This window comes from Chlamydomonas reinhardtii, chromosome 15 (assembly GCF_000002595.2).
Source record: "Chlamydomonas reinhardtii strain CC-503 cw92 mt+ chromosome 15, whole genome shotgun sequence".
In the NCBI taxonomy this organism is placed as follows: domain Eukaryota; kingdom Viridiplantae; phylum Chlorophyta; class Chlorophyceae; order Chlamydomonadales; family Chlamydomonadaceae; genus Chlamydomonas; species Chlamydomonas reinhardtii.
This window is the reverse complement of record NC_057018.1, coordinates 78222-106158: the sequence shown is the minus strand read 5'-3', so window position 1 is coordinate 106158 and position 27937 is coordinate 78222. Positions and strand designations below refer to the sequence as shown.

The window sequence follows — 27937 nt, the reverse complement described above, 5'->3', positions numbered from 1 at the left end:
CAGATGCGCGTGCGCGGGGGTCAGGTTGCCTCTGGAACTTAGCTGCCAGACCAGACCCACCCCGCCAGATGCCTGCGCTAGGCAACTTTCCCTCCCCCCGCAGGCGTGTCGTGAAGCGCGCAGAAGGGGGGGCGGTGCAGGAAACCCTCCCCCCGCCAGGGCGAGGAGCGTAGAGCAGGTTCGCCGAGCTGGGTCGCCGAGCGTGCTAAAAGTTCACAGCACATCGCAACTGTGCATGACTTTGCTCACCGATTATATCAACGGATACAGCTGCTCGCACATATCGTGTAAGCTTTCATCCCAGCCGATCGGAACGAGCGCGCTCTGAAATTCTTGCAAGTGCGCGCTCTGGCAGGCCAGACTGTGTCGCTAATACATCGCACTGTAAGTTATAGCTGCGCGCATTCTCGAGGAAGCCAAGAAAGCGCAGTTGCCGGCTTCGTTCATACGCTGCACTCGCTCTCGCGGCCTGGAAACAAGATCACGTATACAGGAAGCTACGAGTAATCGATCATGCTAGTTGGTTCGAGCTGAATCGCGCTGTAGCGCAAACGCACCGGGTGCGTCACACTTTCCATGGCATATGTAGATAGCTGGGCTAAAAACTGCGAGTGAAACACTTGTAACCCACATGTAACCTCTATTCGCTAAAAACTGCGAGTGAAACACTTTGATGTTTTGTAGGGTCTATTGATTTCAAGTAGGCGGCGGGTCAAAATCAGCAGGAGCGAGAAGCGAGTTCGCGACAACTGACTGTCGCAAGGTTGCAAGCAAAGCGAGCGAGCCGTGATGTTCTGGACTATTTTAGGCAACATATGTTGACAGCAAACAACCCGGGGCAAGAAAGCTGTAAGTTTGCGAGCCATGCCTGTGACACGCGCCTGCCTGCCGCGAGACCGTCGAGGTCGCCCTGGTCCCGTAAGGGTGTGGGGCATCTGGGAGTTATTAATGTGCTGGAGGGCTAAGGGAAGGCTTGGGAGTGGGACACAAGGGAAGGCATGCGTGGATGGCGTCTGGAAGGTGGAGGCGAGGTAGGGCAAGTCACGGCAAGGGAGCAGGCCTCAAGCAGGAACATGACTCCTGCAGTCGGTAGGAGCAGGTAGGAGCGGTTCAAGGCTCCAGCGCTTCAAGCTGCAGCTGTTGGGCCGAAGGTATAGCTGGGGCTGGAGCTGCAGTTGGCCGGGGCATAAAGAGGGGGAGACGGATCGACCGAAAGGTTGGAGCCATGGGCCGCAAACCGAGGCCCTACAGCGAGGGGCATTGAGCTACATTGGCAATTCTTAGTGGGGCTTGTGGCAAGCCTGGGACCCCGCCGCAGCAGGCCCCGCTGCCTACTTCACGCTACCTACGCTGGCCGATGTGATACCCAACGACAAAGGAACACGCACTTGCACTTGAGCCCGCAGCCCGGCCTTGGAGCTTCAATCGTATCGCTTGTAACACACAATGTCCTCAAAGGAACCTCCCACGACCGGCTGCCGATAGAATTGACGGCCTGCGCCGGGCGATGTTTGACCCTGAACCTGCACACGCATCTGCCCAACAGGTCCACAATATAAGTTTTTCGAATTGGGTTAGGCAGGGCGGCGCGTGGGGGTGCAGTCGTCAGCACGCGGGCGGGAGTCAACACTGCTGGGAGGCCTTGGGAGGAGGAGGCGTGGCTCCCGATGGGCGATATCGAGCGAGTCGCCCTTTCTGAGGGCCGCGTTGAGCGCTGTTAGTGCTAACATTGGTTTAACATACTTCAAGCTATACTCATATAACACACGCTAGTTCGCTGTTAAGCAACTTTCACTTGGGATATTTTCAGTGAATCGCGAGAGCGCGCCTATGCTACGCACGCACGCACAGCTTCCCTCTCCCTTCATGATGCGGGAGCGTTCTTTATCAATCCAGAGCGGCTGGAGCGCCCCAACGGTAGGCGCGCCGGGGCCACCGCAATTCAGTCGCAGTGAGGCGTTGCCAGTCCGCAGAACCCCAACCCACCGCTCGCTTTTGGCCGCAAACGCACAGGCATGCGACCCGAGCGCTGCCGAAGTGGCGGAGATGTTGTTCAGCCTGCGGTCGGGCAAGCGCTCGGCAGCCGAGCTCGAGGAGGAGGTCCCCGCGCAACCGGAGGAGCGCTCGTCGTCATCTACCGGCTCTGGTAAGATAATAAGCCACAGCGCGGGAGGCAACTGCTCCGACACTTGTTGGACCAACCCGCCGATGACAATTCCCGAAATCCGATTCCCAACGCCTCCGCAGCTTGCACTGCCACGGCCGCGCCAGCACCCAAGCCGCTGAGCAAGGCCCTGACCGCGACCTCTACACGCTCATACGTCTGGCGTGGGCCTAAGAAGTGCCGAACAGTGAGTGCGAGCGCGCGGGCCGCGAGGATGAGTTGGGCCACAGGCCAGTCGATTACGGCGCCGCAAGCGCAGGGCTAGTCGCTATGGCTAAATGCATGTATTACACGGTTGCAACTGGGCGCGGCCGCGGAGGGTAGTTCGCGCGCAGTGAAAAATATCCCCTACGCCGATATTTTCGGGGGCGCTCCACCGGCGCAGCGTTGCTGCCGCGTGTGGGCCTGCTTAGGTAGTGCAGCTGCTGTGGGAGCTTACATCAGCCTCGCGCGCAGCCCCGTTTTCGCTCGCTGGCGACTCGGTCGGCTCTATCGGTCGCTTCCCAGACGGGCATGCCGTTTCTTTGACTCTTGAGTTGAGCTGCCTCAGCCTTGGAGCTGGCCATGCATGCTTGCTATCTGGTCACTGAATGCCCCCCCGAAAATGCGCCCGCGCTCACTGTTTGCCCTCCTGTGTCGATTTGCTGTCCATGCAGCTCGGTCAGTTTGGCTCCTCCGCTCCAGTTGCTGCGAGCGTGGCGATCGGCGCCCTGAGCAGCGACCCAGACGATGAGGATGCCGAGGGTGGCAGCAGCGGCAGCGCCAGCGCCAGTGCCGGCCCCAGCTCCAGCGGCATGGCGGCATGCTCGCTGCCGGCACCCCTCTCCCTCCGCCCCGCCGCCATCATCACGGCCGCCGCCTCATCCGACCTGGACACAATCGGCGGCGCCGCAGGCGCCACCACCGCCACCACCACCAGCAACCCCAACCACCACCACAACAACAACAACAGCAGCAACGGTGCGTCCGGCGCGATCGCGGGCAGTGCCGCCGGCGCGCTGGCCCACGCCTCCTCCGGTCCCCTGGTGGGCGCCGTGGGGCCCCTGGCGGCGGCGGCGGCGATGGCGGCGGCGGCGGCGCCGTCTGCGGCAGGAGGTGGAGGTGGCGGCGCCGGCGACCGCACGGACCGGGACAAGGAGTGGGCGGCGCTAACCACCTGGCTGCGTATGAACCTGCACCACCCGCGTACGCCCAAGCGCGAGGTGTTGTTTCTGGGCCGGCAGCAGGAGGGCGGCCGGTGAGGCACGGGTGGGGAGGAGGCATGGGTGGGGAGGAGGCATGGGTGGGGAGGAGGCATGGGGGCTTGCACCTGTGTGGGGTTGGGACTTGAGACCTTGGGGCCTGGGGAAGGCGCATGCCGGGGGCCTGGGGCTTGTTGGGCCCTTGCTGGTGTTCTTTTTGGGGGTTACTTCCATCTGGGTGGGAAAGCGGGCAATGGGAAGGGGAGGGGGCACGCTCGCTCACCTGTCTGCTTCCCCCAAGCTTGTATCTCCAGTGCTCATCCCTCCACTCACCTGCCCCTTCCCTCCTCCCTCGCTACGCCTCCCTCTCCCCTGCCCTCGCCTGCAGTGGCTGGGTCTTCTTCCTGAACCCCGCCCTGGTGTGGGACGACGTCAGCCCCGAGACCAAGATGCGGTTGCGCACCCTGCCGCAGGAGACGGTGAGGGAGGCGGGGGGGAGAGGAGGGAGGGATACGGGCGGGCAGGGAGAGGTTGCTGGTAGCGGGGTTGGTGGGACCGGGGTTGGTGGGACCGGGTCGGGGGAAACGGGCTGAGTGGGAACGGGGTTGGTGGGAGCGGGATTGCTGGGAGCGGGGAGTACCGTACGGGAGAGGTTTGGCGCGGAGTGAGTGGCAGGCTGGGTGGCATGTGGCGCTATCACCCCACTCAGCCGCCGCTCCCTCTACCTTCCTTCCCCACTTCCTTCTTCCCCTCCTCAACACTGCAACCCCACCTTGTTACCTCCCACCACCCACCCCGCAGGAGCTGGCGTTCGCGCGCAAGTACCCGAGCAAGCCGCCCCGCGACTGGGTGAAGAAGAGCCAGAAGTACCGCGCCCCGGGCGGCGCCGTCACGCACGCCGTGCCGCTGGCCGACATGGTGAGCGAGTGAAATGGCGGATGTTTTTACCCGACTACACCACCGCTCCCCCCACTCACCATAGCTTGCCGCCGTGTGCTTATTCATGACTACAAACCCTCACTCACGCGCACACGCACCCACAACCTTGCCCCCCCCCCCCCACACACACACACAGATCTACTCGCTCACCGCCATCTACTACAAGTTCGAGGGCCGGCCCGGCGTGGGCCGCACCGGGCCCCACGGCAACGCCGGCGCAAACGCCAACAAGCCCCAGCAGCAGCAGCAGCAGCAGCAGCCCCAGCAGCCGCAGGAGGCGGAGCTGGTGGCGGCGGCGGCGGCGGACCCCGACACGGTGGCGGTGGCGGCGGTGGCGGCGCAGCGGGACGAGGAGGCGGAGGCCGGCTCGGTGCTGCTGCCCCTGGCGGCGGCGGCAGAGGCGGCGGCGCCGCGGCCCCGGCGGTCGCTGCTGTGAGTGAGAGCAGCATCAGCAGGCGGCGGCGGCAGCGCCTCCGCACCACGCAGGCGGTGGCTGTAACCGACTGAGTACAAAGTCGTGTGCGTCTTGTGTTTTTTTGTCCAGAGATACTTACCCCCGCGCGTGCTACTGCAACGCTAGAAGTTCCGGTGATAGCGACGCGTGCTGTGTACACACTTTGCCTCCCTGCACCTTTTGGGAGTTTGACCGTTGACTGCGCATGGGGGAGAGAGCGTGTGCGTGTGTGAGCGGTATGTTGGGGGAGCCTGTTGTTTGGCAGATGATGTTTTTTGTCACGATGCGTATAACCTTGGTCGCTTTGAGAAAGCACAAAGAAGTTTGTCCTCGAAATGGGTTTTGCTGGAATGCCCTAATCGCCATGTTTGTTGTGCCTGGTGATGCGTGCCGCCCCCATGCCTCTATCCAGTCGTGCGGGGGGTGGGGGCGGCGAGGTGTGCTTGAGGCGCGATGCCGGAGCGGAGTCGCGCGTTGTAATTTGTGTGATTGGATATGTGGGATGCTGGCGGCCGTTTGTAGGGTGGCACACGTTTCATGCGCGTGACGCTGACGACACAAACACGCATGCAAAACCAGCACGCAGCTGCCGAGGCTCGAGTGGCAGTTTGTAGAGCTGGGTGTGAATGTGCTTGTCTGTGTATTGCGCAGTATTGTTCTTTTGGCGCTTTGAATGCACGGTGTGTGCGTTTGTGCGTGTGTGGGTTTCGTGTGTGCGTGCGCGTGCCGTGGGTAGTCGGTCGCATCCGAGCCAATGCTGCTGCCATGCCGCCCGCCCGCCCGCGGCTTGCGCGTGTGTGTGGCTGTTGCGGGTTCGTGCATGCCTGTTCGTGTACTTTGGTTTGTTGGGTTTGGCAAAACCACAAAATCATGCACACAATACATCATTTTGTTGCGAGGAGAGAGAGGAAAAGGGTGCAAAGAGGAGGCGGCAGTGGAAGGAAAAACGAGAAGCAAAATGAAGAGGATTTTGCCCCGTGGGCGCGCGGAGGGCAGGAGCGAGGGATGCTGCGAGGGGGCTGCTGTGGGCCAAGACACGCACACATGCATCTGCCGAGGGACGAGGGGCAGTCGGCGGCTCGCAGCGGCGGCCGCTCGCCATTTTCCAGTGGCGCATGCAAGAGGGAGGAGGAGGAGCTTGGCACGGAGCGGGCGAGGGTGGCAAGAGGCGGTGGGTGAGGCCCAAATGGGGCGCGGGTTTATTGATGCCGGCTGGCCCTTGGAGGTGGGGCGCCGCAAGTGGAGCGGTGAGAGCGGGTGGGCTGTGATGCACACAGCCTACGCGCTTGGAGAAAATGACGAAACTGTCTAGTTGTTTTGGTGCTCCCTAGAGGGATGTACTTGAGAATTGGAGGTGGCCATGTGCAGTCGATACTGCGGTTCCCGCACAGCGATATGCTGTGCTGTGCTCGCGAACAAGAGAGCGAGGGACGCCGCAGTGGTTGCGGGGGTCGAGGCAGCGGCCAACTGCCGAAGTAATGGAATGGGAGAGGAGGAGCCGGCCGGTGTGCGGGTGCGCGAGAGAGAGAGCCGCGGTGAAGTACACGCGTAAAATTGTTTGGGCACGAAGGCGAGCGCGCTACGCACAAGGCTATTTTGTGTGTTTTTTGTTTCGTGGGCGCTCAATTGTTTTGGGTTGAAGATGATCCAAATGAGCGAGACCCCTGGGGCCGCGGAGGCGAGGGCTGCAGCTCAGTGATGCGGCTCGCGGAGGAGAGAGCGGCAATGTTGCATGTGTGTGTGTGTGTGTGTCTGTGTCTGTGTCTGTGTGGGGGTCATTTTGTTGAAACTGAGGCGAACGTGATGGACGTCCCCCGCATCAAATGTGTGTGGCTAGGCGCGTGTGGTGTGTGTCAGTGACACACTGTACATGTGTGTGTGTGTGTGTGTGCGCGTGCGCACGAGGGTACAATGAAGGTTGCTGTGCTAGGCGACGTATTGCATTTCATTTTGGTATGCCCCCACTTGTTGCCGGGCGTCGGCGGCAGCTCTCGAGGCTCGCCGAGGCGTCACGGAGAGACAGAGGGGAGCTGTGGCGTGAGGGGTGTCCAGGGTTTGGCGTGGTGGGGTGGTCGCTCTGAGGTGAGGCGCATGGGGCAAGGAGCGAGGTTTCACAGCCCGACGGTTTGACACACGTCGAGGCGGTATGGCACGCTGTTTGTAAATTTCGTTTTTGGGCGTGCTCTGATGGTGGGATTGTGCTGATGGTTCTACATATGGGTCGGTTGACTTGTGAGCGCTAGAATGTCGCCTGCATCGCTTCCCCCGAGCATGTGAGTGTGAGGCATGAGGAAGCCATAAAACTGAAAATTCTTGATGGCACGTGTTGAAAGGGAGACGTGGTGGATCCGACACGCCACGTGGCCGTTTGGTTGTCTGGCTCTGTTGACCTTGGCCAGGAGTTGTGTCTGTGTGAATGAGAGAGAGACAAAGGCCCCGCTTGGTGGCTTGCTGCATACGGCGCATGCTTTCGTGCGTGGTTGCATTCGCGTGTGTGGGTCAAGGGGTTTGTGGGTGCGTATGATGTGTGCGTGTATTGCAACCCGTGGCGGGTGCGTGTGTGATGTGTGCCGTTTGCAAAATGCCAAACGTAGCATGTACGACAAAGTGCTTTATCACACTCATCGGCAATGTAGCCCTCACAAACACGTCATAAGCTATTTGATTTTCAGGGGCCGGCGGGTGCCGTGTCAGTTCCCCCCGATAAAAGGTCGCATAAAGAAAGAGACATATTTGGAGCCCTCGCATGAGGGGCTCGAGCCCGTTTGCTGGGCTGTGCGTTGCGTAGGATGTGGAGGTTTGATTGGGTCTCGCACGATGCTCGAAACATCTCTTTGTCGAGAGGAGTGATGCAGGGGCAAGGTCCGTCATGGAACCGCCCTGCACACAGCCCCCGGCGCCGGCGGGTTGCGGTCGCGCGCTCTGGGGAGATCAATCGTGGCCGGGAGACCCAAGAATTCTTTCTTGTCTTTTGGTTTGAAGTTTGTAATGGTTTTGGTTTGCAGACAATGACATGTGTGTTCATAAACTTGCTTGATACACAGGGCCTGCGCGCGCGTGTAGACTGGGCGGTATAAGGATGCGCGTTGGCGGGACCGGAAGGCTTTGGCTTCTCACTTCTGATTCCTTGTTGCACTCTTGCGGCGGGCCCACAATGCCACCCGTGCGGTCGGGGGCTGCGGCCGGCGCGCGTGGGCAGGCTCCCAGGTTCCCGCCTTTGCCCGGTGGCGACTGCTGAGAGTGCGTGTAACAATAAATCACTCAATTCATAATGCCCCAGTGCGCGTGAATGCACGAGCAGCGGGGGGCCTGACCGCGGAAGACTGTTGCGGCGCTGGCAGCCAGCCGGCCAGCCAGGGCTTGCATCTTCGGGGAGCGGCGACAAACGGGCCCCAACGCAAGCCCTCGGGCACGAAAGTTTGGGCACTTCCGGGGGCACATTCTCGCCGCGTGGGGCTGCATGCGGTCTCCAACTCTCGCCAACTTGCTCTTCCCACAAAGCCCCGTCTCCACCCACCACCCGTCAGCGTCAGTCGCGCGCCCACCTGCAAAACGTTGCCTAGCATGTTGCCCCCCAGCCGGCAGCAGCAGCAGCATTTAGATTACCTTATTTGTGTGGACTGTGGGCGGGGTGGGAGCTGTGTGGCTTTCCCCCAGGATTTCGTGCGCCCCTGGTACCGGTGGTGGGCTCCGCGGCTCATTGGAGTGTGTGCGTCGGGCGGGGCAAGCGCGCCGAGGAGTGGTGCCGCACGCATGCGTGCTTGGAATCCATTAGATCACGGCCCACCCAAACGGCTGCCGCGGAAAAGACAGTATATATATTTCAACGGTCACATGTTGACGACTTAACGCATGCTGATGCTGTCGAGAAGTAAACTTCCGCAACCGGCAACACGCGCCATCGATGCCCTTGCGCATCTGCAAGTGAGCTTAATGAGTATTTACATCCCAACTGTGATGCTTGATTGAGTGATTGGTACAGGGGAGGCTCGCGCCTCGCTTATGTGCATATAATGCGGTGCGGCTTACAGCTTACGGCCAAAAGTAGGTAATTTTATACGGGACCTGAGACAGGACCTGAGATAAAATGCTATGTCAGAAGCAGCTGTCCTGCGGCGTGCTGTTAGCGTTGTGTCGCGGAAGGGGGCCAGGCGCTGTTTGGTCGGCGGGGCTCGCCCGCGGCCCCCGCCCCCGCCACCACGACCGACCAGCGCTAGCCGCGACAACACCAAGCGCATTTACATCAGCATCAACTGCATCGACATCATCTTCGGGAGCAGCTGCGGCTGCTACAGCCCACGCGGCCCGGGGGCAGCAGCAGCAGCAGAACTGCATGTGCGGGCTGATGCTGCTGCTGCTGCTGCGCGTGCCGGGCGCATGCGGCCGTGCTGGGCGGCTGCAGCCGGCGGCGCGTGGCGGCTCGGCGGCTGCAGCTGCAGCTGGACTGGGTGGACCAGTGGGCGCGAGTGGCGGCGGCGGCGGCGGCGGCGGTGGCGGTGATGGGGGTGGCAGAATGGGCAGCGGCGACCGGAGTGGAAGCAGTGGCAGCGGCACTAGCAGCGGCCCTCGCGCGGGCGGGGGGAGCGGACAGGGCCGCGGCCGTGGCGAAGGACGCAGTGGCGGCAGTGGTCGAGGCCCCTACAGCGGCAGGGGCAGGAGCGACGTCGGCAGGGGCAGGGGCCGCGGAGGGGAAGGAGGGGACGGCTTTAGCCAAGGCCGCGGCCGCGGCAGTGGCCGCGGCAGGGATGGAGCTAGAGACGGCGGCGGCGGTGGCGGCATGGGTGCCCCTCCTCCTTCCCTTCAGCCTTCTCCTCTGCCGTCTCGTGACCCAGCCGATGACATGAGCGGCTGCCGCACACTGGAGGAGCTGCGGGGGGTGGTGGCGGCGCGGCTGGGGGTGTGGGAGCGGCGGCGAGACATTGGCTGTCTGAGGGCGGCCTTCCACCTGACCGGCAAGGTGGGTGTGGAGGGGCGTGTGTGTATGCGTGTGGAGGGGCGTGTGCGTGTATGGGGGAGGGGAGGAAGTCGGGTGCGGGGGCGTGCGTGCGGGAGTAGGTGGGAGCGTGTGTATGTGCCGATGTGCAGTTGTGGAGCGCTGGAGAGATGAGGTGTGGGGGTGTGGACCAAACGGACGTGGGTGCAGGTTGGCTGGGGCTGTGTGACGTGTGGGGACGTGGTGACGTGTGACGTGTGACATGTGATGATAGGGCCCACGTGGTGTGTGATGAGAGGCCATGGATCTCGCCTGGCAGATCGGGGTCGCACCCGTGTGGTCACCCCTGCCACAACGTGCCAAACACATGCGCCTCTTGCCAACAACCCGTCCCCCCCAACAGTTAAGCTCGGGTTCCCGGGGCGTTCAGGGCCCGCCTCGCCCTCTGGTCGCAGCAGCAGGCGGCGCAGCCACTGCTACTGCCACTGCTACTGCCGCCGCCCGCACCGCTCTGCTGTCTGACCTGGGGGCGGTCTACCTGCCGCTACTGCCGCACACACGCACAGCCGCCGACTGCAGCTTGCCGTTGTGGGCTCTGGCCAAGGCGGGGAGCGGCAGTAGCAGTCGCAGCAGTGACGGCGGCAGTGGTGACGGCAATAGCAGTGGGGACGAGGCTGCAGCGGCGGCGGAGCCACAGCAGCAGCAGCAGCGTCTGGCGGCGGCGCTGCTACAGCGGCTGGTGGATCCGGAGGTGCTGGCTACAGCCCGGCCCAACGAGCTGTCCAACGCCCTGTGGGCGCTGGCCAGGCTGCGGGAGGGGCGGCCGGGTGGGGGTGGCTGGGACGCCGCCCTGCTACAGCCGCACCACCTCAACGCGCTGGCGGCGGCTGTAGCAGGACAGCTGCAGCAGCAGCAGGCCGCGGCGGCGCCACCCGGGCGACCGGCGGGGCACAGGGCGCACACGGGGCAGGGGTTCCCGGCACAGGCCGTGTCCAACATACTGTGGGCGTGCGCGAAACTGGAGTACCGGGACCCGGCCCTGCTACAGCCGCTGGCGGCAGCGGCGGCGGCTACAGCCGTGCCGGGCACTACCGGCCAGGCCCTGAGCAACAGCCTGTGGGCGCTGGCGGTGCTGGGCTGCACAGGGCCCGAGTACGGCCGGCAGTAGCAGCGCTATGCGGCGAATTGCTGCGGCGGCTGCGGGCAGAGGAGTCTGCTACTGCCAGTGCGGCTGCTATTGCTACTGCCGGGGCGGCCGCAGCCGTCTTCAACCAGCAGGAACTCTCCAACGTGCTGTGGGCGTGTGCAAAGCTGGGGCACCGGGACCCCGACTTGCTACAGCCGCTGGCGGACGCGGCGGCGGCGGCTGTAGCATCCATGACGGGTCAGGGCCTGAGCAACTGCCTGTGGGCGCTTGCGACGCTGGGGTGCGCCGGACCCGAGTACCGGGCTGCGGTGGGGGCACTGGCACGGGAAGCGGCAGTGGATGCGAGAGGCATGTCAATGCAGGCCCTCAGCAACAGCCTGTGGGCGCTGGCGGCGCTCGGCTACTGCGGGCCCGAGTGCCGGCCGGCAGTAGCAGGTCTGTGCGGGGAGGTGCGGCGGCGCCTGTTGGCAGCGGAGGCGGAGGCTACTGCCGTGGAGGTGGGCTCCCAGCAACAGATCTCAAACGTGCTGTGGGCGTGCGCGAAGCTGGAGGTCCGGGACACAGGCCTGCTACAGCCGCTGGCGGCGGCGGCTGCTACAGCCGTGCCGGGTATGACGGGGCAGGGCCTCAGCAACAGCCTGTGGGCGCTGGCGGCGTTGGGCTGCACAGGGCCCGAGTACCGCACCGCAGTGGCTGCCCTGTGCGGCGAAATGCTGCGGCGGCTGCGGGAAGGAGCAGGGGCCGAGCCCGCTGCTTCTGCAGCTGCGGCTGCTGCTCCCGCTGCGGCGCTGAGCCCGCAGGGCCTGTCCAACGCCCTGTGGGCGTTACAGGCGTTGGACCTGGGCCGGCCACAGGCGGGGCTGGTGGCGGCGCTGGCGGCTGAGGGGCGGCGGCAGCGCTTTGCGGGCTTTGGGCCGCAGGAGCTTTCCAACTCGGCCTGGGCGCTGGCCAAGCTGGGATTCGGAGGCGCCGCAGCAGCAGGAGCGGTTGCGGTGGGGCCGGAGGCGCCGGAGGAGCAGCGGCGCTGGTTTGCAGGCGCGGTGGAGGCGGCGCTCCCTGGGGTAGCCCCGGGGGCTATGGAGGGGGCTGCGCCCCAGGCATGGTCCAACCTGCTGTACGCGCTGGCTCTGGTGCGCCACCAGCCGCCGCCGGAGCTGCTGGGCGCAGCAGGAGGCGCGGCGGCTGCGCTGGCGCGGGGCGGCGCCCAGGACTGCGCGAGTGTGCTGTACGCGATGGCGGTGCTGCGGCGGCGGCATGCCGGCGTGGAGGCGGCGGTGTGCGGCCGGCTGGGCGAGCTGCTGCAGCTGCAGCAGCAGCAGCAGCAGCAGCAGCAGCAGCGCGATGATGGTGAGGACGGCGCGGCCTCGCTTGACTCGCAGGCGCTGGCCAACAGCCTGTGGGCGCTGGCCTTGCTGCGCGGCGCCACCCCGCAGCAGCACCAGGAGCCGGCAACGCCAGCCCAGGCGGCAGCAACAGCGGCAACAGCGGCAACGGCGGCAACAGCGGCAACAGCGACAACAGCGGCAACAGCGGCTGACGCCACAGTGGCAGAAGCCCCCGCGGCCCCGGCGGCTGACGCCACAGCGACCCCAGGGTCAGCGGCAGAGGCCACAGCGGCAGAGGCCCCAGCGGCTGACGCCACAGCGGCAGAGGCCACAGCGGCAGAGGCCACAGCGGTGCGGCTGGCGCGCGAGGCTGTGCGGCGGCCGGGCGGGTTCGCCGCGGAGGGGCTGTACCAGCTGTGGCAGGCGCAGCGGGAGCTGGGCGGCACGGTGGCGGCGGTGCTGGGCAGCTGCGCCCCCCTGCAGGCCAGGATGGAGGCGGCGGCGGAGGCGGCGCGGGCGGCGGCCGCCGCGGCAGCGGACATGTCCAGCTTTCAAAAGCAGGTGGCGGCGGCGGCGGTGCGGCTGCAGCAGCAGGCGGCCCTGCCCATCGAGCGGGTGGTCACGGAGGTGGCTGTGGAGGGGATGCTGGGGCGGGCGGATGTGGTGGTGGCGCTGAGGGTGCCGCGGCAGGGCGGGCGGCGGGAGGCAGGGCGGGAGGTGGAGGTGGAGGCGGAGGCGGATATGGAGGAGGGGCGGGAGGTGCAGAGTGAGGTGGAGGTGGAGGTGGCTATTGAGGCGGACGGGCCGGTGCACTTCTTCTCCAACCGCAAGGGCGACCCCGGGGCAGTGGACGGCCCCACGGCGCTGCGCAACACGCAGCTGACACGTGTGTTTGGGCCGGGCCGCGTGCTGTGCGTGCCGTACTGGGACTGGTACGACTTGTCCGGACCCCAGCAAGAGGCCTACCTGCTGCGGCTGCTACAGCCGCTGCTGAAGACGTAGCTGCGACAGCCAACCCAGAGGCTGTAGCAGGCGGGGGGGTGTGTGGGCGTGCATGGCGAGAGCCGCTGCATGTTGGGGGATCGGTGTGCTCAGCAGGCAGGCATGCCCAGAAGACGACCTCCCCCCAGGCATACCTTGTGTGTGTGCGTCCTTTTATTGTGAAGTTTTGGCCGCGTGAGCGGTGGCGGGGGCACTCTCTGAATCTCACCAGCGCGGTAGGAGGCTGGTGGGCTGGGGCGCACATGCCGCAGATGCTCTGCCCCCACCCCTGGAGGCTTTATGCAGCGCGTGAGTTCATTACACGCGCCTTGCTGGCGCGGCGGCTGAGCCCACGCTTCCTTCACGCGTCTCTGGCAACTCACGCTGGCTCCAACCAGTGGAGAGTGTGGACGTGTAATGACGTGGTTGGAATGTGAGATGTGAGCCCACACAAGCGAGCCCGTAAAACGCTGAAACGAGCCGCAGTACTACAGTATTCTGGTGATGGCGAGGGCGTGGTGTGTACGACCTCCTTCCATCTACCGCCGCAGCAGGCACACGCCACATGGGGCGATGCGCCCTGGACCGACTTCCACGGTTCGTGGGTCGTGGTGACGGGCTTCCTCCGTTTCTTTGAGGTAGGGGGGCCATGTTTCAAGTGCCCAGCCAGTTCGCCATCACACTACGTGGCTAGGAGAGGAGAGGGGCTTGGCGCCGGCTGTGCTGACATGGGACTGGGTGACACGCAACAGCCTCGAGCACAATATCTATTAAAAAGACATGACCTGTCCTTTGTGCTCATAGGCACTGTCTGGAAGAGGTTCTGCGAGGGCGCGCCGGGGGAATGGGGCAAACGACAAAGCGGTTGTACGGCGCCACGTGCACGTGTTTGATCGCGTCACCACCGCTGTGCGCGCTTTTGTTTGAGCCTTTTCGTTTGCAACAGCGCGTCGACGTCATAACTCACACCATCCATTCAGAAGCACATCTAAGCGAGTTGTGCGCACGATTGCTGGCGGTGAAGGACTTCTCAATCGCCACTTGCATTCGATCTCAAGCTTTTCGAGGTCGGTAGCTGCCGCTCTTTCTTTTCCTGTTGGAGCACTGATAGTGTGTAGAGTATAGTCGTGCATTACTTAGGGCAACACACCACTGCCAGACGTTGCTTTTCGTTCCTGCATTTGCTGCGGAGCTGCTCGGCATCCTCAAATGGCCGCGTGCGCAGCGACGCCAGCGAGCCTGTTCTCGAATGGAAGCATGGACATTGGCTCAAACACAATGTCTCAGGCTCTCAGCTCCAGCGTGCCCGCGTCCGAGCATCGTCATATGCCAGGTGGAGGAGCGCAGCGGTTTGGGATGTTCAAAGTACCCTCGCTGGTGTTCGATATAGAGGTAAGCAGCTGGAAACGGACTTGAAGCAGTGTTTTTGGGGTGCGTGACACGTTGGATGGGGCGTGTCCTCCTCAGCTTGCACGCTCAGAACGGCGACGATGCGCGGCAGTAATAGAGTTCCTAGCTTGGAACATGTTTGGCTGGTGGGCGCGCGCAGTTCTGGCGCGCGAGCAGTTGGAGGGCCACCGCTGCCACAGTCGCAATGAAGAAGCGCGCTTGTTAGGATGTGCCGGGCGGCCTAGGAGTTTCAGCTTCAGCTTTGCTATCAGGAGTCATGGGTTATGATTTCGTCGGAGGGTCGGTGGTCGGTGGTCGGAAGGAAGCTGGGCGGACCTCGTCGACATGGCATGTGCTGGAGCTTCGCGGCCGCGCGGGCGGGAACCTCGAGAAGCCTCGGCGTGATGAGCGCAATCCGGCCTTTCGTAGGGCACAGTTTCGTTGTGTAAGGCAGATGCCTGGTTGGCGAAGGAGAGTCTGACGTGGGCGTGACTCTCGCGCGCTTTCGTTTCCCGCGCTCCCCGCAGCTCGAGGACAACGGCATCGGCGGGGGCTGGTGCCAGGAGGAGGAGTGGGAGGAGGATGAGGTGGGTGGCGCACGTGGTTGACACCCCCCTGCCTCCCCTTACAAGCTGCTGACAGCTGGGCGCTTCGTTGGGCCTGGGGGCGGGGGCGGGGGCGGGGGAAAGCGGGCCGCGGGCAAAGAGGACGAGCAGGGGTAAGACACGGCTGCGTTGCGGCAGCGCCCACCGCCGCCGCGTCTGCCTATACTACCCCCCACCGCCCACACCGCCACCGCATAGCTTCAAACATGCCATTAAATCATTACAATTGCCTTCATCTCATTCGCAGATTGTGAGCGAGATCCAGCGCTTCGTGCAGCCCTCCACACCGGCGGAGGCGCGGGTGAGCACGGCCAGGGCACGGGAGCTGCACAGGGGCAGGAGGGCGGGAAATCAAGACGAAGGGAGAGGAAACGAACAGCTCACGCCTTGCCGCCGGCAGCAACCCCTTCCCCTCCCTCGCCTTTCCTTTCCCCCAACCTGCCTCCCTCCCAACCCTGACGCATGCGCAGCTGGCCGCCGACGTGCGTGTGGCGTTGTCGCACTGCCACACCGCCACCGCCGCCGCCGCCGCCGAGGCCGGGCCCCGCCTGGTGTCCATCCTGACTGCCCTCGGCTACAGCGCCTCGCTCCGCACCGCGCTGGGCGGCGGCGACGGCGCCGACTGCCTCCGCAACCTGCGCCACTCCTTCATCACAGTGGAGTTGCCCACACCACCGCCCACCACGCCCACCGCCGCCGCCGTCGCGGCCGCCGCGGCGGGGCGGGAGGGCGGCGGCGGCGGCTACCCCATGGGCGGGATAGCGTCCGCGGCGGGCGGCGGTGGCGGCGGCGGTGGCGGCGGCGGCGGTGGCATTAGCAGTAGCGGGAGCACCAGGCGCTATGTGGTGGACCCGGTGTTTAAGGAGCAGTTCATCATCGCCAAGACCACCAGCAGGGTGAGCCGGATGAGGGGGGGCTTGTGTGTGTGTGCGGGGCGGGGCGGGAAGGTTTGGTATAAAGAGGGGTGTGAGAGGGTCTTCATGGGCGGCGGCTGCGTGCTGGACAGCCGGGCAGCTCGAGGGCTTTGGTGGCCTGCCTGCGGGTCCGCCGCCGCCTGCCCCCTCCCCCTTCTTACCTCTCCCCCTCCCGCTCCCCTCGGCCCGCCTGCCTGCCCGCCTGCCCACCCGCCCGCCTGCCCGGCACTGCCCGCCTGCAGTACTCTTGCATCCTGGGCGCTGTGCCTCAGGTGTACGTGGGGCCGGAGGAGCACCTGGCGCTGCTGGTGCAGTTCCTGTGTGCCGAGATGGCGGCGGCATTCAGGTGTGAGGGTTGTGGGAGGGGGATTGGGGGGTGGTGTGTGTGTGTGTGTGTGGGGGGGGGGGTGGATGAGGGGCGGGGGGGGGATTGGCGGGGGGCTTGTTGGGTGGAGAGGGCGGCTTAGGCGGGTGGATGGGTTTTTGCGGTACGGCTTCGTGTCCTATGGGCCCACCTTGCGCCCGGCTTCAGTCCGTACATGCGTTCATTTGTTTACGCGCTTTCATGTGTTCTCAAGTGCAATAATGTGTTCTCAAGTTTACACGTGTGTGTGTGTGTACCCCCCTCCTCGCTGCCCCCCGCAGGCAGCTGGGGTCTGTGCTGCCGCCCTGGCGCCAGGCGGCCTCCATGCTGTCCAAGTGGGCGCCGCGCAGGAGCCTGGACCTGGGGGCGGAGGCCGGAGCAGGAGGAGGAGGAGGCCAGCAGCAGCAGAAGCAGCAGCAGCAGAGCGGCACCGTGGGGGGCATGGGTGCGGGCATGGCGGCGGCGGTGGACGCGCACTGCATGCAGCTGGGCGGCGGCGGCGGCGGCTGCCAGCAGGGGCAGCAGGGGCAGCACGGGCCTTGGCCCTGTCGGCCGGCGGCGGCGGCGGGCATTCACCAACACCACCAGCACCACTACGCCGGCATCCACCATCAGCAGCAGCAGCACCAGCAGCAGCAGCAAGGCGGCTTCTGGCAGCACGGCTTTCACCAGCATGCGCTGCTGGGCGGCGGCGGAGGCGGTGGCGGTGGTGGTGGCCTGCCGCCCGCTGGCCTGGCGCCCATGCCGCCGCCCTCGTATGAGGTGTCGGGCGGCGGCAACAGGCGGCAGAGCTTCGAGCCGCAGCGGGTGGTGTTTGGCGGCAACTTCATCCCAGTGGGGCCCACGCCCGTGGCCTAGTAGGCCCGCCCTGCTAGGCCTAGTGGTGTGACCCCAGGCGCGTTGCGAAGGAGAGGAGAAGGAGCGGAATGAGAAACAGCACTGCAGTGCACGATGCCGATGTGGCGGTGAGAGCCTTAATGAGCAATGCGATTTTGGAGGCCGGGCCGCACGACGATCTTAGGGCCCGTTTTTTTCCACGTATGCGGGGCGATTTGCTCAATAATTTTTCCTTTTGCACGCCGAGCTGCGCTTATTTTTGCGCATTGCTGTTTCCGGCCTTTCATTCGTTCGTAGTTTTGAGGTGTCGTGGTGTCGCGGATGCAGTGAACAATGGTTGGACCGGCGATGCGTCGCCCGCAAACAACAGCAGCAACAGCAGCAACAGCAGAGGAAAGGCAGCGGCATGCATATGCAGCAGCAACAGCAGATACACACACATGTGACGTGAGGTCGAGTTGAGACTGTGGAGTGTGGTGGTGGGTCAGAGGACAGGATACACATGTGCAAATGTCAGGTGCAGATGAGCAGATGAGGATAGCGGCCCTTGCAATGGCGGGGGGAAGAACGGACGGCAGGGCGGTGAGCAGGCAGACGTGAGGTAGGGCGTGTGGGCAACTGGCGAGATTGCTGTGTGTTTCGCACACAGGTGCCTCGTCAGGTGAGGAGCGGCAGATGGCGGCGGCTGTAGCAGCACACGCCTTGGTGTGCGAGCCCGGGACGAGACGGAAACGATGCATCCGCCCCTCTCAACATGTACTGCGTGTGCGGGTGCGTGTCTGTGCATATCAACAAATATGCGGCCTCTGAAGGACGCCTGTTTGTGTGTGTTTGTATCGATGATTGTTGCTTGGGTCAGTGGCAGCGGTTATCAACGCACGCGCGCACACACACACAGGTCGTGCGAGAGAGTTGCTGCCGTGGAGGATTTCATTTTGCAGCAAGACGCCAGTGGTAGTGGTGGTGGTGGTGAATGGGGATAGGCAGGAGCCAGGTTCTTTGCCCGGGTCCCTGGAAGGGGTTGGGCCCGGCAGACATACAGGCGCGACAGACAATTTTGGTATGCCCGTGTACGGGTGGCGTGTGTGTGGTGTTTGCAATACACGCATGCATGAGAACGGGTGGAGGCTGTGTTTTCGGGGCACTACACGCAAACGGTGGGAGGCGTGTGCGGAGACGCATTTGTGCCTCCCGCGTGCGTGCTGCTGTCCGCGGCCTTGATCAAAGAAGAAATGGAAGGATGTGGAGAGAGAGAGAGAGCATGCGAGGTGCTGTCTGTGTGCTTGTGTGGGTGCACTGTGGGTGAGTGTGTGTGTATGTGTGTGTGTGTGTGTGTGTGTGTGTGTGTGTGTGTGTGTGTGCTTGGAAAGTATGTGTTTGGTCACGCTGGGAAAAGACCCTGCCGTCGGCTGTTTAGGGGCATGCCTCTTCGTGTGCCCTTATGCGTGCGCCTTTGGCTCCGGGTCTCGTATCTATCCATATACTAACCTACACGCCTTCGGGTTTGGGATGAGCGCTTGCAACATCTACTCTGTCTCGAAATGACACAGTATAGCAGGCGTGCGGGCAGCATGGTTATGGAGGTGATGGATTTGATACATGGAGCATACGAATGCTGGCCACATACGTCACGCCTACCAGTGGATAGCTTGAGAATAGATAGTAGATGGCTAGTGCCGCGCACAATCCCTAACCTGGCCTCGGCCGGGCGTGCCGGCGTTGGTGTTGGTGTTGGTGCTTGGCATGTGCGACATGCGGGCTTTTGGTGGCCGCACATAACTACACGTCAATGCATCCGACACGCGTGCAGGAAATATAACACGCAAAGTCTTGGGGGAAGGGCGCGACCGGACATTGGGCGGCCCCCGCCCCCACCAAAACACTATGAACCATTTTGACGCAAGGTGTTCTCGTGGTGTGACTGATGTGGTTGATGAATGCCGATGTGTTGTTTCTGGATTTGCGAAGGTTGCATGCCCAGGATCCGGTTGATGAGAAGGGCAAAACCCGCCCGATGGTGGATACGTAATGCTTTTCGTGCATGTTGACGCATGAGACAGCGGCGCGGTGTGCGAGGGGCCGGCTCGAGATGCATGCGAGAGGGAACGACAAAAGCCTGGTCCCGGTCCTGGTCTGGCGTTTTGCTGCTGGTCACTGGCCACGCGCGCGCGGGGTCGGAGACCTATTAAGCAGGGCGGGGGGCCACTGCTGTCGGCTGGAGTGGAGCCGGCGCGAGATGACATGCGAGGGGTGGGGAGGGGTGTGGGGGCTACTGACTGGCTGAAATCGAGGGGAGGGGCGAGCCAATGCGTCGACGCGTACTGGCGCGGCGGCGGGTGTGTGCGTGTGTGTTTTTACGTGTGTGCGCGCGTGTATGCGCACCTGACAGTGCATTTCTCGCATCCGGGGTAAGCTACGTCCCGGATGCAAGCATGTAAGATGCATGTGTGATGGGGCACGCCGCCTGCTATCTGCGCCGTGGGTCCGGTCTCCTAGCCTCCCTCCGGAGCTAGTATGCCACAACACACACAGCAGCAGCAGCAGCTCAAGGGGGTTGGGGGGCAGGCGTGTGCTTGGGCTGATGGGCAGCGAGGTATGGGCCTACGGGGGCACCTCAGCACCTGGGAGGTGGGCAGGCCCTCCCTGCTTGGCAGGTGGGCTTGCTTGGGGAGTGGGGGCCCAGGACCAGGACTGCGCTGCTGCCAGAGCCGCCGGAGCTGTTGCACGTATACATAGCCCCCCCCCCCCCCCACCACCACCCGGCTTGCATGACCGTTCACCCGACTCAGCAAGACCTACGCAGGGGACAGTGCAGGACAAAAGAAAGGATACAAGGAGAGACACGGAAACCCAGCACCAAGCCCAAACCACACAACAGAGCGCTAGCCAGCCCGCACCAACACACTGCAAGCCGGGCCCCGGGTCGCAAGCAGGCCAGGGAACACAGGCAGCAAACTGGGGCACGGGCCCCACGGAAACCGGGGCACACAGGCTCGGGACCCAGCCAATATGGACTGAGCCGCCGGAGCTGTTGCACATATCCATCGCCCCCCACCCACCCACCCGACTTGCAAGGATAACTCCCATGACATATTACTCCGGCTGTAATGGTAACTGCACACGTTGCACAAAATGCACAGTCAGCGGCACTCGGCCGCAGCAGCCGAGCAGCCTTCGCCGCTGCCGCTGCCACTGGCGGCAGCCTGCCAGCCTGCCACCGCAGCAGGGGCCAGGGGGGGAGCGGGGCCTCGGGGAAGGTGGCGGGATGCAGGGCAGCTGCAAGGCGGATGCGGGCGCTCTTCCCTGCTATCTCACTGTGCTGCTAGCTCCACCATGGGTCCATGGCTGGTGGGGTGGTTAGCTGTAGGCGGTGGGCCGAACATGTCAGCACGTGGATGGTCGCGGTGCCGGCGACGTCATCAGCTGCAGCGGCAGCGATGTCAGACCGCTCAGGGACTTTGTGGCGGCGCCGACAGTGGTCGCCTCGCGGATGCACCTGGTTGACGCATGCTACCACCGACAAGCACCCCGACTGCCCTAGTGCCCCGGCTGTGATGCATGCACGCAGTAGGGCTGCGGCCGCACACGCGCACGGCGGTGTGAGTGGCCGGGGTGGGGTGGGCCGGGTGGTTGCACGGCGGCACCGGTAGGGCGCAGGGGTGCGAATGCGGGGCCCGTGCCAAGGGAGGGGGTACGAACAAACCCTGACCGACGACCGACCGTGTCGTACACCCCCTAAATCCCCTCTGTTTTCTTGCAGGATGGTGTCAAACGACTGCTGTCAGCGAGCTCTATTAACACGGGACGTTCTTGACTGTCTTGACCACAGGCGACTGTTCAGTTGCACTCATGTAAAGCATGCCTACGAGATGTACCTCAGCATGGGACATATGCGTTTAACTCCGGCGCGCAAGCATCGGTCCGCGACTATCGGCACGTTGTGTCAGGCGAGATGTGTCTCACCCCAACATCCCAACCCAACATGTGCGGACCTTCGTCTTCTGGTAGGCTCCTGACGTTCCCCAGCCTCCAACAGCTTTGAGGGCCCATATCTCTGGCCCTGATTATGATCCCATAAAGCGGATTCCGAACGCTCTCAAGCTCTTTCCATTTGAAGGGTGGGGTCTGTCTTACCCCCCCCCCCCCCGTGCGCTCTCAACTTTGTGCCGCTGGATATCTTAAAGGCTCTTCCATCGCTCGGTCACTCAGTTTTGTATATTACTCATATGATTGCTGGAGCCAGGAAGATTATAGCTAGTCTGCCGAATGGTCCCAAAACTAATCCGACTTGCCGCTGTCACTACCAGCATTCAAGCAAGGGCCGTTTCCAGAGTAGCCATACTGTATAGTACGCATACATAACACATTCATTATACAGAAGCAATACAAGATTTGCGATTTCAAGGCGAGTTACCCTATGCAAGCAGAGGCCGTGCGTTGCCGCAGAGCCATGTGGGATATCTAATCAAGAAGTAGGAATGGAGGAGCTGAGGACGCGGCTGCTGCCGTTGGCACAGTGGGCCGCGAAGTTCAAGCGCCAGGAGAACAGATGCCCGCAGCTGGAGGACGTTCCGCCGAACCTATGTGCGTTAAGGACTCACTTGTTTATGCGAACTAAATGGAGCAATCCATCGGGTCGCAAGAGTCCTCGCAAGCCTGGCATTTTGCCTTCGCGCCCAATTTGTTCAGCCCCTGTTTCTCGCTGGCCGCAGCGCACCTGTGGTCCGAGTTCCAGAGAGCCAAGGCGGTACTACCATCCAAAACTGCAGCACCGGCACGAAGCGCTGCGTCGCCAACCAAACGAGCAGCCTTAGCTAGCAGCTCCCCCGCTCGTCGACCGCTCACCAGCAGCGCAGATGCCGGCGCGTCCCCGGCGCAGCTGCTGTCCCCCAGCCGGCGAGCTGCGCGACCCATCGTCGCGAGCGCGCTGCGGCACCTGCAGGCGCGCCGCGATGCCGCCGCGGCCACCGCCCTGGCCTCCGCAGCGGCGGGCTCGCCCTCGTCCCCTTCACTCAGCGGCTCGCTGCCTGGGCAGCGGTCCGGAGCCGGGGGCAGCCCAGGCGGGGGGAAGGAGAACGAGGGTGCTGCTGCAGCTGCAGTCGGCGGCAAGGGCCAGGACCTCAGTAAGGCGCCTTGCTCAGCGCCCTCGGCTGCCCCGCCGCCGCAGTCGACGCCCCTGCGGGCAAGGGGCGTAGCGGGTGCGTGTGGACGTGTAGAGGGGTCTGGTAGCGAGAGGATCCCAGTTGGAATGGAGCGCAGAACGCCCAGGGATGCGATGGCTTTATCGGGAGCCAGGGAGTTACCCGAGTGGTAAAGCACACGGATAATGGGCGGACACGCTCCGCGATCTCCTCAGGCCCGGACTGACACGACTGCACACTCCTGCACCACAGGCGGCCTGCGGAGCCCCTTCGGCCGCGGCCGCGCAGGTCTGGGTCAAGCGCACGGCGGCGGCGGCGGCGATGGCGAGGAGGACCAGGAGGAGGACCAGGAGGAGGACCAGGCGGAGGAGGAGCAGGAGGAGGAGGAGGTGCCGCCCACGCCGCTGTCCGCGCAGCGACCCCTCAGCGCCGCACGGCCCGGTGCCGGCATTGCCGGTGCAGGTGCATGTGCCCGCCTGCTTGCGGCCCCCGGCGGTGCGCTGCGGGGCCCTGCCGCTGGCGCCGCTGGTGCCGCTGGTGTCGCTGGTGCCGCTGCTGGCACTGACGAGATGGAGGTGGTGGTGGTGGCGGACTCGGTGGTCAAAGCCACGCCGCCAGGCAGTGACCGGGCGGCGGCGGGGCGCAGGCGCGGCCGCAGCAGCCTGGCAGGCCGCCGCAGCGGGGGCAGCAGGCTGGGGCTGGGGCTGGGGCTGGGCGGCGGCGTCAGCGACGGCGAAGGCGCGGAGGAGGGGGATGACGAGGACGATGACGATGACGAGGATGAGGAAGGCGGTGGTGGAGGGCTCTTTGGTTACGGTCTATTCACCAGCGGCGGTGGCGGCGGCGGTGGCGGCGGCGGTAGCAAGGCAGGGGCTGGGCTCGGGGGTGTGGCGGCAGTGCGGCCGCCCGCACCCCTGTTTGCGGACCTGTCAGCCGCCGCCTTGCCCGCACCTGCGCCTGCTCCCCGCGGGGCACTCACAGCCGCCACTGCTGCCGCCGCTGCGGCCGCCTCCGGCCCCAGCCGAGTGGCGGCGGCGGCGGCGGCGGCGGCGGCGGCGGCGGGCAGTCCGGGCCGGCGGCTGGCTCGGCAGCTGTCAGCGCCCCGTGGCCCCCGGCACTCCCTGGGCGGGCCCGCTACTGCCGCTGCTGCTGCCGGAGCTCTGGGCGCTACTGCCGCAGCTGCTGCTGCTACTGCCGGCGGTGGTGCTGGCGGGCGGTCCCGTCTGTCCCGCCACTCCATGGGCGGAGCAGCAGCAGCAGCAGGCGGCTCCGGCCTCGGCCCCAGTGGCAGCAGTCTGCTTGCACCAAGTCTATCGGCAGGGGGCGCAGCAGCAGCAGCAGCAGCAGCAGCAGCAGCAGGACCAGCAGCAGCAGTAGCAGGGCCACCATTGCGGAAGGCAGTCGGGGCCGGCGCCGCCGCGGGGGCGGCCGCCACGGCCGCGGCCGCAGTCGCAGCCGCCGCGCGCAACCCCTTCAGCCGAGCCGACAGCCTGCGTGCGGTTGAGGCGCAGCGGCGGCGGGCGGCGGCGGAGGCGGCGGCCGCCGCGGCGGCTGCTGCTGATGAGGCGGCGGCGGACGCGCGTGTGGCGGGTATGGTGGCCAAGGCGACGTGCGTGTCTGCTGCGTCGGGTCGGGCGGGGGCGCGGGTGACGGCGGACGCCGCGGCGGCGGCAGCGGCGGCTGCGCGTGGGGGCAGTCGCGGGCAGCTGCCGCAGCAGCCGGCGGCGGCGGGCGCTGCGCAAGCCTTGCCGGCCAACATGGGATGGGCGGAGCTGCCGACTGGCAGTGGCGGCGGCGCCGCGGCCGGCCAAGAGGGGGATGGCGGAGCGGCGGCGTCGCCGTTCAGCCCGATGGCCAAGGTGCTGCCGCGGCGGCGGCTGCTGGCGGCGGGCGGCGGCGGCGGCGGTGATGGGGGCGGAGAGGTTGGCCGGGATGGCGACCAGGTGGGTTGGGCGGGGTTGGTTCGGTGGGATCCATGTCGAATGGAGGTATGTAAAAGTTGGAGTTGGTGGTGGTGGGTTGTGGGCCGCACCTGTACTGGCAGTGCACCCTCCCCAGCGCCCAGTGGGGTTGGCCGCAGACGCACTCGCATGCGAATAAGGGGACGTGTGGCTGGGGTCCTCCTCCCATCCATCCACTTCACCCGTTCACCCGCCGATCCCCTCATTTCAACACTCCATTTTCCACATGAACCCGAACATTCCCCCCCGCCCCGTCTTTGCAAATCCCCCCCCCGTCATGCAGGCCGCACACGAGGGCGTGGTGGCGTCCTTTGGCGCGCTGCTGGCCGCACACCAGACCCGCGGGCCGGCAAGAGGCGGCGGCGGCGGCGGCATGGGTGGTGATGGGGGCGGCGGCGGCGGTGATGGTGATGAGGAGATGGCGGATGATGTGGCGATTCGGCAGGCGGCGGAGGGGTGAGTGCGGCCAGAGCGGGGCGGGCGGGGCAGATGGTGGTGTGGGTGATGGTGGTGGCGTACTGGCGTGGCGTGTTGGCAGGCGGCAGGTGGCAGGCGGCTGCCTCCCCCCCCTTCTGACACTGGGCCCCCCTCCCACGATCGCCGTCCTCTCACTGCCCCCCCCCCTTCCTGTCCCCGCCCCCACCCCCAACCCACCCAACCCACCCACCCACCCAGCTACAACGCACTGGCGGCGGAGGCGGATGCGGCGCTCATGCTGCGGCGCGGTGCCGGCGGCGGCGGCGGCGGAGGAGGAGGAGGAGGAGGAGGAGGAGGAGGGGGAGGAGCCGGAGGTGTTGGCGGCGGCGGCGGCGGCGGCGGCGGCTGCAATGACGCGCAGGCGGAGATGCGGCGCATGGTGCTACGGGAGGCGGTGGAGGTGAGGGGAAGAGGAGGGGAGGAGGGAACAGGAGGAGGGGCAGTTTACTCCAGACCCAACTCCACCCAGACTCAGCCAGCCGACCTCGTCGGATCCGGTCAGTTGCAGTTCAGCGAACTTACTGGACTCACAGTACTTGCATCCACATGCGCGTCCTTCCATCCACGCATCCAACAACACAACACAACACACACACGCGCACACACAGACACACATACAAATCTACACACAATTATCCCACATGACAGGAGGTGGACATGGACAAACTAGCGCTGCTGGGACCCGAGGCGGCGGAGGCGGCCGGCGTCACGGCGGGGGGTGTAGCACCGGCAGTAGCAGCGGCAGCAGCAGCAGCAACAGCCGCAGCGGCGCCGAAGGCAGCTATAGCAGCGGAGGCGACAGAGCAGCTAGAGCCGAATCGGAGAGCCGCGGCAGGGGCTGCTACAGCCGCAGCGGCTACAGCGCCTGCTGCTACAGCCGCCCCTGCACCCGGCCCTTCGAGGCCCGGTGCTACTGCCGGGTGGGACGTGGCGTTTGAGCTGCTGCCGGCGGCGGTGCGGGAGGAGGTGGCGCGCCGGCGGCAGGAGGAGGCGGCGGCGGCGGCGGCGGCGCTGCAGGTATGCGGGGATGTCGGCGCCGGCGCTGCTGCTGCCACCACCACGACCGCCACCACAGCGGCGGGGGCAGCCAAGGTACGGCGGCGCCCGCCGAAGCCACAGATGCCGCCAGGCGCCGCCGCCGCTGGTGCCGCTGGTTCGGAGGCCGCTGCGGTGGCGGCGCCAACCAAGGCTGCGGCTGCTGCGGCTGCTGCTGCTGCGGCTGGTGCGGTGCGGGGCCGCCGGGCGGGCGGGAAGGCGGGCTCAGCCGCTGGCCGGCATGGGGGTATGGGTGATGTGGCAGTGGCAGGTGTGGGTGCGGGTGACGGCTCTGGGGCTGCGGCAGCTCCCCACACCGCGGCGGCGGCGGCGGCGGCGGCAGGGGCCCCTGCACCGCCCGCCACTGGGCCGCAGCCGCCGCCGCCGCCGCCGGCAGCACCAGCCCGGACCCGGCGCGCCCCGGCTCGCCAGCCCAAGCCCAAGCAGCAGCATGAGCAGGAGCAGGAGCAGCAGGCGGCAGGGGTGGTCGGGGCGGGCGGTGGTCAGAGGGGTGAGGCCATGGAGGGGGTGGAGGGCGCAGCCGGTGAGGGTGGCGGCGGCGGTGGCGGAGGCGGCGGCCAAGGAGCGGTGGGTGCGGGTGAGGCTCGGGCGGAGGCCCAGGAGGAGGAGGAGGAGGAGGTCGGGGCCCGCCGCAGTTGGCGCCCAGCCGCGGTGGCGGCGGCGGCGCGGCTGCAGCGGCGGCCGTCGGGGCGGAGGGCGGCCGCGGCGGCGGCGGCAGCAGACGGGGATGGCTATGGGGATGATGGAATGGAGGAGAGCTCAGAGGAGGAGGAGACGGCTACCAGCGGCGGGGACTCAGACGTGGATATGGATGGCGGCAGCGGCAGTGGCAGCGGCAGTGGCAGTGACATGAGTGGGGATGATGGGGAGGAGGAGGAGGGCGGCGGCGGCAGCAGCGCCGGCAGTAGCGGCAGTAGCAGCAGCAGTGACGAGGAGGAGGAGGAGGACTACAAGCGGCCGCGCGCCAGGGCCGCCGCCGCACAGGCAAGGGCCTCAGCACGCCGGCCCGCCCCCGCTCGCCGCGCTACTGCCGCTGCTTCTGCCGCTGCTACTGCCGCCACTGGCACTGCTACTGCCAACGGCGCCGCAGCGAATGAAGCCGCCCCGCCCCAGAGGCCGCCGCGGGCGCCGGCCCGGAGGAAGGCGGCCGCCGCCGGTGCTACTGCCGACGGTGCTACTGCCGACGGCGGTGCGACGGCTGCTACTGCCACTGCCGCCACCAGGACGGCACCCGCCAAGCGCACGCGCAAGGCCGCAGCTGCTGGCATCGGGTTGGGAGGCAGCGGCGGCGGCGGCGGTGGCGGCGGCGGCGGCGGCTTTGGCGGCCGTGGTGGCGGTGGTTGTGGCGGCGGAGGCGGTGGTGGTGGACGAGGCTTTGCTTCAGGGGGCGGCAGCGGCGGCGGCGGCGGTGGTGGCGGCGGCGCCTTTGGTATGGACCTGCTCGGCCTCCCCACCGCTGGTGCCGGCATGGCCGCCGCCGCAGCCGCCTCTGCCGCAGCCGCAGCTGCCACGGGCACCGGCTCGGCCGGCACCGCCGCTGCACCCGCCGCCGCCGCCGCCGCCGCCCCCGCCGCCGCCAAGCCAGTGCGCGAGGCGCGCCGCACCATCCGTGACGCCGGCAACTTTGTCAAGATGGCGTCCAGTGGCTCGCGGCCCAAGCACAGCTTCGGGTTCGCGGGGCGCAGTGCGGCCAGCGGGAGGGCGCTCAAGGTGGGTGGGGGTTGGGTGGGGCGTGTTGGGGTGGGGCGTGTTGGGGTTGGGGTTGGGGTTGGGGGTGTGTATTGCTTGGGGTGGAGATAGTAGGGGAGGGCCTGCTCCTGAGCGGCGGCGTGGGAGAGGTGGTGGTGGTGGTGGTGGTGGGGGTGGGGGTGGTGGGGGTGAATACCAGCCAAAAGTAAACCTAACCAAGAGGGTTGCGGAAAGGGGCTGGAGTAAAACAGGTGGGCGGGTAGGTATCAGCACTAGTAAGTGCGAAGACGGGTTTCGCTTGCGGTCAGGACCGAACGCCAGGGCGCATGGCGGGTGATCGCATTCACACAACTCGGCCGCCCTCACCCCACCCCACCCCA

The 27937-nt window shown here is 65.7% G+C and overlaps 5 protein-coding genes across 5 annotated transcripts in view; all 5 read left to right on the top strand.

Annotated features, from left to right (window-relative positions):
- Window positions 1–1748: 1748 nt before the first annotated feature.
- Window positions 1749–4839, top strand: CHLRE_15g634855v5 (uncharacterized protein). Its single transcript, XM_043070496.1, has 7 exons — window positions 1749–1917; window positions 2014–2146; window positions 2248–2351; window positions 2821–3401; window positions 3734–3824; window positions 4147–4263; window positions 4421–4839. Exons 1-7 carry the CDS (start codon window positions 1870–1872, stop codon window positions 4718–4720), a joined length of 1374 nt encoding a protein of 457 aa, XP_042916354.1. The 5' UTR covers window positions 1749–1869; the 3' UTR covers window positions 4721–4839.
- A 54-nt stretch (window positions 4840–4893) lies between these two features.
- On the top strand, window positions 4894–8000 carry CHLRE_15g634827v5 (uncharacterized protein). The gene has a single exon (XM_043070495.1). The coding sequence runs from the start codon at window positions 5137–5139 to the stop codon at window positions 5350–5352; it is 216 nt and encodes a 71-aa protein (XP_042916353.1). The 5' UTR covers window positions 4894–5136; the 3' UTR covers window positions 5353–8000.
- A 593-nt stretch (window positions 8001–8593) lies between these two features.
- Window positions 8594–14019, top strand: CHLRE_15g634800v5 (uncharacterized protein). The gene is made up of 3 exons (XM_043070494.1): window positions 8594–9695; window positions 10075–10810; window positions 10933–14019. Exons 1-3 carry the CDS (start codon window positions 8826–8828, stop codon window positions 13143–13145), a joined length of 3819 nt encoding a protein of 1272 aa, XP_042916352.1. The 5' UTR covers window positions 8594–8825; the 3' UTR covers window positions 13146–14019.
- A 54-nt stretch (window positions 14020–14073) lies between these two features.
- On the top strand, window positions 14074–19683 carry CHLRE_15g634750v5 (uncharacterized protein). The gene is made up of 6 exons (XM_043070493.1): window positions 14074–14516; window positions 15041–15100; window positions 15366–15419; window positions 15589–16014; window positions 16275–16378; window positions 16678–19683. Exons 1-6 carry the CDS (start codon window positions 14382–14384, stop codon window positions 17252–17254), a joined length of 1356 nt encoding a protein of 451 aa, XP_042916351.1. The 5' UTR covers window positions 14074–14381; the 3' UTR covers window positions 17255–19683.
- Window positions 19684–21423: 1740 nt separating this feature from the next.
- Window positions 21424–27937, top strand: part of CHLRE_15g634701v5 (uncharacterized protein) — a 16979-nt gene continuing 10465 nt past the window's right edge. Inside the window, exons 1-7 of the mRNA XM_043070492.1 lie at window positions 21424–21817; window positions 21946–22431; window positions 22627–24317; window positions 24619–24791; window positions 25011–25212; window positions 25461–25829; window positions 25932–27578. Of these exons, the coding sequence (XP_042916350.1) occupies window positions 21712–21817; window positions 21946–22431; window positions 22627–24317; window positions 24619–24791; window positions 25011–25212; window positions 25461–25829; window positions 25932–27578 (4674 nt within the window). The 5' untranslated portion in view covers window positions 21424–21711. The remainder of the gene's footprint in view (window positions 21818–21945; window positions 22432–22626; window positions 24318–24618; window positions 24792–25010; window positions 25213–25460; window positions 25830–25931; window positions 27579–27937) is intronic.

Bases quoted from the DNA above. Each gene is read 5' to 3' on its own strand.
- CHLRE_15g634800v5 (XM_043070494.1), top strand. From the start codon at position 8,826: ATGCTATGTCAGAAGCAGCTGTCCTGCGGCGTGCTGTTAGCGTTGTGT. The intron at 9,696-10,074 runs GTGGGTGTGGAG...CCCCCCCAACAG, and splicing joins CCTTCCACCTGACCGGCAAG to TTAAGCTCGGGTTCCCGGGG. The intron at 10,811-10,932 runs GCACAGGGCCCG...GGGCGGCCGCAG, and splicing joins GGCGCTGGCGGTGCTGGGCT to CCGTCTTCAACCAGCAGGAA.
- CHLRE_15g634827v5 (XM_043070495.1), top strand. From the start codon at position 5,137: ATGCCTCTATCCAGTCGTGCGGGGGGTGGGGGCGGCGAGGTGTGCTTG.
- CHLRE_15g634855v5 (XM_043070496.1), top strand. From the start codon at position 1,870: ATGCGGGAGCGTTCTTTATCAATCCAGAGCGGCTGGAGCGCCCCAACG. The intron at 2,147-2,247 runs GTAAGATAATAA...ACGCCTCCGCAG, and splicing joins GTCGTCATCTACCGGCTCTG to CTTGCACTGCCACGGCCGCG. The intron at 3,402-3,733 runs GTGAGGCACGGG...CCTCGCCTGCAG, and splicing joins CGGCAGCAGGAGGGCGGCCG to TGGCTGGGTCTTCTTCCTGA.
- CHLRE_15g634750v5 (XM_043070493.1), top strand. From the start codon at position 14,382: ATGGACATTGGCTCAAACACAATGTCTCAGGCTCTCAGCTCCAGCGTG. The intron at 15,101-15,365 runs GTGGGTGGCGCA...TCTCATTCGCAG, and splicing joins AGGAGTGGGAGGAGGATGAG to ATTGTGAGCGAGATCCAGCG. The intron at 16,379-16,677 runs GTGTGAGGGTTG...TGCCCCCCGCAG, and splicing joins GAGATGGCGGCGGCATTCAG to GCAGCTGGGGTCTGTGCTGC.